This window comes from Pterocles gutturalis, unplaced genomic scaffold (genome assembly GCF_000699245.1).
Source record: "Pterocles gutturalis isolate BGI_N339 unplaced genomic scaffold, ASM69924v1 scaffold23902, whole genome shotgun sequence".
NCBI classification, from domain to species: domain Eukaryota; kingdom Metazoa; phylum Chordata; class Aves; order Pterocliformes; family Pteroclidae; genus Pterocles; species Pterocles gutturalis.
This window is the reverse complement of record NW_010110881.1, coordinates 1-10023: the sequence shown is the minus strand read 5'-3', so window position 1 is coordinate 10023 and position 10023 is coordinate 1. Positions and strand designations below refer to the sequence as shown.

Here is a 10023-nt window from a genome sequence, read left to right as displayed (position 1 = left end):
AAACTTCTCAAATTTAGCTAACAGAGTGGCTGCCAGGCAAATCAACTCAAACATGGATCATTCTGCCCTAAACATGGATCATTCTGCTGCTTCCCCAGCTCAGGTGAGTGCCCTGCTCAAACAGGCTGTGCTCTAGAAAGCAGACTGCACTAGAAGGTAGTTTTGACAAGATGTCTGGCACATTAATTCCCACCTTCACAACTATCTTAATGGACTACTAACATGAAATAATCCTCTTGGTAATGAAAAGTATATAGTGCTAGAGCGGCACAGAGTGCACAGAGCAGCAAGTAAGGAATCCTGCATGCAAAAAAGAAAAGGTTAGGTATAAACCACCCACGCTGCTCTTCCCCAGGACTACAGTTACGATGTGCTTACTCCCACCCACTAACAGTGTTGCGGCATTTGCTCAGCGCTGACCCAGAGGGTGAAGCGCCATCTCTGAAATCAGTGATATTCCTGACTGTGCCTCCTTTGTTCTTCTAAAGCTTCTCATTTAAATTTCAATTCAGTCAGGCAATGCTTTGTTTGAGATTTGATGGGAACGCAGGAAAATGCAGCATGATTTCTGTGTATTAAACTTTCAGGTCTGAAGCAGTGCCCTAAAATTAGAGACTCTTGTCTGTAAGAATCACCATAACCATTCCTTTGGCATTGTATATTCACAAGATTATTTCTACAACAACACTTTTAGGAAGGCTGATATGAAAATGTGGAGATCTAATCTCATTAGAGAAGATCTGAAGGTAGCTAAGGACATGAACTTTTTACAATTTACATCTTTGAAAACGTGTACACTGCTACTATAAATACGAGTTCACACCACTTTGAATCAAATGGATGGGATGTTAATTTAAAGCTACTTAAAACCAGGATATAAAGCACATGGGAAGACTGTTTTTTTTTAAAGTGTTTCTTTTTAATGATACAACAATTTTTGCTTTATAAAAACACTAACAATCTGAACATGAAAGCAACCCCTTCCCTATTACCGACACACAGGTGCAATTCAGGTGAACCCACAACATTTCTAGAACACAGTAAGAACAGTTTGTATTTACAGATACACAGCTAAGTACCAAAACTTATTTCAATTAACTAATTAGCTCCCAAGTTTCAGCAAGATCACTTTCACAGTACCAGGCCAGCTCCAGCAACAAGCAGCTTCTCCTTCCAGCCAGAGAAGACATCTCCCCTCATGTATGACAAACAGCTCTCCCATATCACCATGTACTTTAGCAAGCCACAGTGCACTGCTAAACACAGCAGTGCCCCAGAACCCCCAAATGCATCCCATTCATTTCTGCTCCTGGTAGTGTTGCACACTCCTAGCTACGGCAGTACTGCAATGGCAATTATCTGTACAAATCCTGCTCCTCTTGCTTCCTGCTCCTCATATCCCTGAAATTGAAGGAACAGCATGAGGTCCTGAGCATATTCTGAGATTAAGCACAAAAACTCGCAAATTAAGGCCATTTTAGCTACACATTGCGAGCGAGGTTAGCATTTCTGTCTCATGGAGAAATTATTTTTGCTTGCATAATGATGTTTGTTAGTAAAAACAATTAGCTGCATCCATCTAAAGCACACTTTTAAGAAGGATGTTTTTCTACAAAAGATGCCTCAGCTGACATACAAATGTTACTGAATCAAAAACAGAAGGCATATCCTATCTAACAAGAGATAAAGTAAAGCTTTTCAGGGAAAAAAAATTAGGATGGTGAATACAGACAAAGAATTTGAGATAATTGGAAGCAGTCATTTTCACGGACTCTGGCTTTACATTTTTTCATTACACAAAAACTAGATGATACATTTAAAATGCAGTATGAGAATTACTATAGGGCTAACAGACATTTGAGCATTTTTATTTCATATGTGCATCATCCAACTAAAAAGAGTGAATATTTCAGAAAATCACCATGTTTCAGTATGATTACTTTACATTCCTCAATTTGTTCTCCATTTTTCTTTTAGACAGCAATGAATAGAATTAATATGTGAAGAAACTAATACTGCTGTGAAATTTAATAATAAAACAGCAGAAGAAAATCTGCTAACTTTCTAAGCAACTACACTGTTTAAAACAATGACATCATTTCAACACTAAGCCTTCAAGTTTCATTTTGTTCTCTCAGACCAGACATGAAAATCCCACTAATACCAAAAATGTCAAAATAAGACAGTTTAAAGATGAGTAAAACTTGCTCTTCTTCCAAAACTTAACATACGATACCTAATTAAAATTACACACAAGGATATTTTAGCTAAACCAGTTATCAAGCAATCAGCCATGAGAGAACTTGAAGTTTTCTAATTCTCAGAAATAGTCTTGCTAAAACACCTGACATATTTCAAGCAGCACTGCATTGAGCAGTCGGTCACCTCAACAAGATGGCACAAGACTGCCACCTTGTGAAAAAAAAAAATAATAAAATCTGCTTTAACAGGACAAAAATCAACTTTCAGAGACTACTGAATATTTTTCCTACAATATTTTTAACAGCAGTAATCCATCTGATTTATCTACTCACAAGAAAATTAACAGCTAAAAAAAAATTCAGCAAATTCATGCTAATTTTAAACATGAACATGTGTTGTCAAAGAACTTTAAAGGAATGAAATACAGAATGCTCACAAATAACAGAAAGTACAGCTCACAGCACACAGAATTATCAAACTTCCTACCTTCCCAAATAACAACCTATTTTTAACTAAAAGAAAAAACCAAAGTGTTCAAATATTTGCCTTTTTTTTTCCACTTGTGACAGTTATTGAAAAATCATCATCTTTCTCTCTGAGAAAAACTGAACCTGAGCCTTTATTTTTAAACAGTAATTATAAAACTTAGCTACATTATTTTTGTTTTCATCTTGGACATTTCAACAAATTAGTGTGATTTTTTTCTAAATGGATAGCTCATTAGTAACATTTACAATAAATTATCATTTTAATGCTGTGGTAAATAATTCCACTGCCAAATAACAGCTGCTGAGAAATTAACCTAGAGTAAGCAATTATGGTTCTACAGAAACTAGAAGACCTTGGCGACACAAACCAGGATAAACACAGTCCTTTCTGCATGTTTTTAAGATGAATAGCTAATAAATTACAAACAACTACAACAGAAATATTTCAGGAGCAAAATACTAAAATCAATTTTCCAAAAGATACTTGCTCCAAAATTATAAAGTACGTTTAACGAATTCTTATATCTAGATTTAAACAATGCTATTGCTATTTGTCAAATTTCTAAGCGATGTTGATGGACTTCGGAGAACTTTCTTTATGACTAATTAGGATATAATTACAACCATCTCGATTTCTGAGACTGTCAGGCTAACACTGAATATTACCTGCAAACTCCCAGTGACTCATCAGCAAAAGTGAAAACATAGCTTTGCTCTAAAAATAAATTCTCCTTTCATGTTTCAGTAATTAATGGACTTTCCTCTTTCATTTAAACTTCCATCAACTCAGCCTGCTTTTAAGTTAGCAAAATACATTGAGAATAGTTGCACTCTTGAATTAAAACATAAAGTATACTGATAAATCCCGTGATAAAATATTGAGCCATAATACGTGTTCGAAAAGCCCCAACAGTAATTTGTCTAGTCTCTTGTGACGTGGCGCTCATTAGAAAGGTTTTGTGCTCTAAATTTCGGCGGACTTTTTGCATTCACTTTTCTTTATAGAAGAAATGCATTAAAATTGTATATATTTAAACTCAGTCCTTTTCACTTGAAACACAGCTGCTATCTCTATTAGCCCAAGCAGGAAGCACAAACACTCTCTCTTAACAGCACTGATAATCGAAGGCATTCAAATATCAATAACAGATATACTGGACAAAACAAAAGACCTGTGGGCTACATAAGCACAGGAATTTTTGCATCTTGTCAAGCAAATTAACACCTGCTCCCCTACATAAAGCCAGAAAAAACCCAGGTCGAGAAGACAATTCAGAATTCTAGCCAAAGCCCCATCCCTTCCCATGTTACCATTCCAACTCAGTACTAATATTTCAGGACACAAATGAAGTTGTACTAAAACACACATATTCCCTTTACCTTGTCTACACTTTTACTGGCATGGTATATGAAAACAAAATTGGAAGTAGAAGGCATGTGAGACTTCTCCCACCCAAATCACAACACAAGACAACATCCTGGACTCTGCAAGAACCACACTGGATTCTTGAAAAGCAACCCATTTCAGGTTGCTCTCGTCCCTTCAACTTAACACAGCAAACAGGGAGTGATCAAAAATGGCTTTCCCTATGGTGCATACATTACCAACAAATTCTTCTTGGCCTGTTGCCAGTATGGTAAACAGTGACCTGGCAAAGGTCTCAAATTCAATACAAATAAACCTATTCATTGAAGAGTGCCTTTAAGGTTTCCTTAGAAGAAACAGGGTATTAAAGACATTGGTCAGGAGAATCTGAGTTAATCACTCTTCATGGTGTTAGTACAGGGAAGGAATCAGAGCCAGGACATTGACCTGCATGCTGAAAAAAAAAAAAACAAACAAACAAACAAAAAAACAAACCAGCACCCATGTGAGTAAATAACTCCACAATAATGACCTTTTGAAAACCTATTCCATTTCAGAGTGACCGGAGCAGTAACAATATGATATGTTCGCATAGATTTGGCTGCAGTACTTTCATTACAGAACAAGAAAGAACTTCAAGATGCCACATGGTGTGTGAAGTTTTGGGCCCCTCCACCACCACATAATTTATCTATATTTATAAAACTGCTTAATAGTTAACTTTAAGCAATCAAATATTTTTGAGTCTAATGAAAGTAATTTACTGACAGGAACCATTACAGCCTTCTTTTATTCTGATGATAATCCACTAGATGCTTTTAAAAAATACATATATACACACATCATATTTTACCTTTGTAAAACAAAATATATACTATCTGTTCCATTAGACTTGTATATATATATAAAAAACATTTAAAAGAACAATTCAGCAATGCCATTAGTATTTCTTTAAGATTACACAACAAAGATCTCAGACACACTCAATTCAACTTGGAGTGTACTATATCCTACTTCAATACAAATCTGTGAGCACAGAACCTCAGGACATGAAAGCCTGATTACTGAAAAGGGTATTCATTAGACTGCATTTCACTGTGTAACAACATGTTTCAGTCTGGCATACATAAATTACACCCCTTCTAATAGGTCATGTTACCAACTGCAATTTATCTTTTGTTGCACAATAACATTTATTCCCCCCAAGAAGATACATGCACACAGCCTTCACTGTATTTTCTAAATATCAGTCTGAAATAACATTTTCAAAATGCTCTAATGATTTAAGAGCCTACATTAGGTTTGCAAAACTAATGTAAGCATTTATTGACAAAAAAAATCATGAAATCAGTGGGATGCAGGAGGCTTTGAAAATACAGTGGTGGTTCATACCTTGACCACTAGCAAACCTGGATGGAAGTGGCCTGATCAAAGGAGTAAATACACACCCAGAGGTAACAAAAAGGTGAAATACTTGAATACTTTGTTTTAAAGAGAAACCTCTGAAACACACTTATAAACTGTCGTACATTCAAGGGCATGTTATATAATATTTTATTACAAATAAAAATTATTGTAAACATCTCCCTGATTTCACATTAATTACAGAAACATGTTCTGAATTTCCCCTTGTATTGACTTTGTTAATTCCAAGAGCTCATAAACTCAATATATGGAATATTTTCACATTACAACATATCAGATCTCACATTCTGTTCAAGAATATAAGCAAACAGCTTACTTTCCCAATTCCACTGGGGAAAAAAGTCCTTACATAATGCAAAACATACTGCTTCATTCCAGAGTCCACAGTCCTACAGTCCTGAAAGAGAACTGGGTTCTCCTAAGGGTATGAAAGTATTAGGAGGGTGCTTGTGTGATCTGCAAATGGACCAAATATAAAAAAAAAAAAAAAAAAAAAAAATAAAGTCACCACATAAACCTCTGGATTTCATCACTATTTGGCCATTGGAATGTTTTGTTTAGAAAAAGATAAAAAGTTACAGCATTCACAACAACATAAAAAGCCAGCTCCAGAAGTTGTTTATATAGAGAGGGAAATGGAATATTGAGTCTATATATTAAGAAAGGCAAAATAAAGTAACGAAATTCTAGCAACTTTTGAGGAACTGTGACTGCTAGTAAACATACAAAATACATTAAGATCCAGAATATTGATTTTGATTTTAGTGTATCAGCAAAACTCCAGCCAGCAAATATATAGACTGGAACTAACACATATTTTACAAGCTCGTGTCTTTGGAAGACTTTTCTCCAGACATAGAATGTATAATGTCTGTTATCTGCTAGTAAATACTTATGAACATAGGTAAATTTCCAGATCAGGAATAAAGAGATGACAGTAATTAAGCTGTACTGCACAGGGTGTTTTCGTAATGACAGAATGAATTTCCTGATTTTAGTAGGGGTCAATAAATGAGGGAATGAAAAAAAGACAGTAAAGGACAGAAAATAGAACAGCTGAGGAAAGTGCAAACAGGCTTCATGGCTACTTCTGTCACCAACAACTATTCCACCATTGAAGAAGACAAAAACAAAGAACACAATTACTAATATGATGTATGGCCAAGTTAAAGCAGTAAGTGTAACTAAGTTTTTAGGTGATAGGAGATATTCAATAAGAAACTGCAATATTCTGATCAAGTCTGAAAATGATCCTTTCCTGGAAAAAATCTTTTCATCTTTCTTTTTCTGTAGCTTTGTCTTCCAGGCTTCATTTAGCTTCTCTGCAACAACATTTCCAGCACAAAAAACTGTCCACACAATATTCGTCTGACGGAACATGAAGCCACAAAATCCAAGGAGAGCTGAAGTTTTATGGTTACCATAAAGGCACATTAAATAGGCAAAGAGAGTAAAAAATACTGATCCTGGGTCCGTATAATAAAGGAATGTAAAAAAATAAAGGGTGGGAAACATTGCAAGAGTTAATGTAGATAGGATTCTCTGGAAACCAGACACAGCCTAAAGAAGAAGCAGAAAAATGTAGTTAGCAACATCCAATAAAAGTTTGAAAAAAAAAACAGTATCATTCCTGAGAATTCCACTACCACAATATAGCATCTTTTATGTTCTTTAGTTCCATTACTGCACAAGCATGCACACTATATTTTTGTTAACCTCCTGCTATGTTAATACAGAACACCAGACTATACAGTGCTAAAATACAAATGAAAGTACAGAACATTAGTGTAGGTGAGTTAAAAACATGGCAATGAAAATACACCAACTTCTTTCACACATCAGGTGTTCACGTATTTGTGCCATTAAAATCATTGTGTGAGTATAACTGTGCCCATACCTAGGATAAAAGAGCTGCACTAACGGGCAAAAGAAAAGAAAAATTCAATGTTTGATGCCCCTGCAATCTCGTCATCAGATTGTTTATTTGTGAGACAGCAGAACCCATCACTCTGCGCTTCTGCTATTCCCTCTTTTGAACCCGGTCCACAGAGCAACCAGTTCCATGTTTCTGATCTTTGGTGCAGCTTATTGTTTATCTTCATTGCAATTCATAAGTTAGAAAAGAAACTTTAAAGAAGATAGGAGACCACGCAGTTAAAAACTCCTCACAATTATCCTGCTCACTACATGATGTAATGCTATTCACAACATTTAAAAATGTTGCATGATGTTTCTGAATGATGTAGCACGCACGGGGTGAAACAGCCCGTCACTGCCTAAGAGAAAAGAGGAACAGAGTAAATGCTGAGTTCAAAGAAGTGCCAACAATACATTTTCTAATGCTTACACTACTGTCATGATACCTTTTGTTTTTCTTACATTTCTATCTCCAAGCATTATATTAAAAGTGTTCTGAAAGTAGAAACAATTTATTGAATTTGACCCAATTCTGTAAAGACTTATCTATATGCTTAAACATGAAGAGTCTCCTGTAAGAAAATACATCAGAAGAAATATTCCTTATAGTAAAGGAATCCTTCAGTTATTGCGGAACCAGAAAAAACGTTCTTACGGTTAAAAGTGAAACTAAAGAATGTCACTAAGGTGAAAGATTTTGAATAGGCCATTAACCACTGGAACAATTTACCTACTGCAGCGGTGGATGCTCCAGCACTTTAAACATACAATATTCTTGTATCCAAGTTGAACCGTTACAGTCTGGATGGATGGAGAGCTAGACAGGTAAAAATTGGCTGGATGGTTAACCAGTTACATTCCATCCAAAGGTGAGAGTAACAACCAGAGCATCACAGGGATCTATACTGGGGGCCTGTCCTGTTTAACATCTTTATCAGTGACTTGAAGGCAGTGAGAGTACACCAAGTGTGCATATGACACTAAACTGGGGGGACCAGGCAATATGCTGAAGAGCAGAGCTGCCATCCAGAGTGACCTAGACAGGCTGGAGGAATGGGGCAACAGAAATATTATGAAATTCAACAAGGGAAAATGCAAATGACTGCACTGGGAAAGGAAGAAATCCCCACAATGATACAGGCTGGGCACAGAGTAGCTGAGGAGCTGTTGCTGTGTGGAAAGGGACCTGGGGTTCTTGGCAGATAGGAAAGTGAACATGAGCCAGCAGTGTGCCCTGGCACTAAGGAACAGCCTCCTGGGCTCCATTAGCAAGAGCACAGCAGCAGATGAAGGGAAGTGATTATCCCTCTTTACTCTATTTGTTAGGCTGCACCTAGAATACCCTGTGACACAAAAAAGGCACCAGTAAACTGGAGCAATGGCAGAGGACCACCAAGACAGTTGAGGGCTGAAACACCTGCCCTAAGAGGAGAGGCTGAGGGAGCTGGCCTCGTTCAGCCTGGAAATAGATGGCTTGCAGGACCAAACAGCAGCCTACCAATACCTGTGAGGATAACAACAGGTAAAGGGAGCAAGGCTCCTCAAAGTGGTGCATAGTGGGAAGACAACAGGCATAAACAGAAATAAGAGGTTCAGACTGGAAGAAAAACCTTTTTCACTGTGAAGCAAGTCAGCCATGGAGCAGGTCACCCATAGAAGTTGTGCAGTCACTCTCTGTCCTTGGAGAGCTTTCCAGGCCCCAGCCCTAAGCAATTTGGTCTGACCTCAAGGCTGGCCTGCTTTGAGCTGGAGGGTAGACTTCCTAAGGCCCCTTCCAACCTGAATCATTCCCCAGTTCTTTCCAACTTGAATTATTCTCTGGTTCTAAACATTGACATCAAACCTGGTATCTTTCTAAAGAACACATTTTAGTTTAAATGCAACTCATATGGTTTCACTCAGGATTCAGTGCTTGAAGTTTTATGGAGAGTCTTAAGCAATTCCAACTAGATGAGCACTCAGACCTTTGGCTAGTAAGTGTACATGTGTACTGACTGTTTTATTTCAATAAAACTACTTATAGCCGAGGACAGCTCACATATGTAGTGAAGCGAACATACGCAGAGCCATCAAAATTGCTTGTACGAGTGCACAAAACTATTATACTTCAGCCATACCTTATTCTTCTGATGGATCTTGAACAGAAGCAAATACAGTAAATAGAAGTTCCCAGCACTGAACAGGAGGTTCATGAACCGGAGCATTCCCGCAGAGCACACCACGCTCCCCGTCCAGCCGAAGAGCCACGCCGCGGGCTTCACGACGCCCACCGAGGCCAGGTACAAGCCCGGCAGCGTGGTGATCATGGGGTCCCACTGCGAGGCGGAGAGAGAAAGAGGGTTATGGAGCTGCTACCACACAAAAAGGGACCAGAGATGCACGACAGGTCGATACACCATCCCCACCCATGCTCCACCTCGTCAGCTTGGATGTTTAGCGAATTCTAGGATTACTGGACTGAAATTTTTGAATGCTTTGTATCCCGCCCAGTGCACTACTGCACCACCACGTAACAGAAAGCAGAAGCCGGCGCGGACAGCAACGACCACACACGATTGCCTTTTCAAAGCGTCCGCGGCACGTTTATAGAAACTATCGGTCCCGACCGGCAAACAGGGGCCGGGC

At 37.9% G+C, this 10023-nt stretch overlaps 1 protein-coding gene across 1 annotated transcript; it reads right to left on the bottom strand.

Annotated features, from left to right (window-relative positions):
• Positions 1-5984: 5984 nt before the first annotated feature.
• Positions 5985-9749, bottom strand: LOC104458767 (putative Dol-P-Glc:Glc(2)Man(9)GlcNAc(2)-PP-Dol alpha-1,2-glucosyltransferase; the record flags this gene model as incomplete). The annotated part of the gene is made up of 2 exons (XM_010073570.1): positions 5985-7041; positions 9516-9749. Coding segments are annotated over 2 exons (1290 nt in total), but the record flags the coding sequence as incomplete, so codon positions are not given.
• Between the last annotated feature and the right edge of the window lie 274 nt (positions 9750-10023).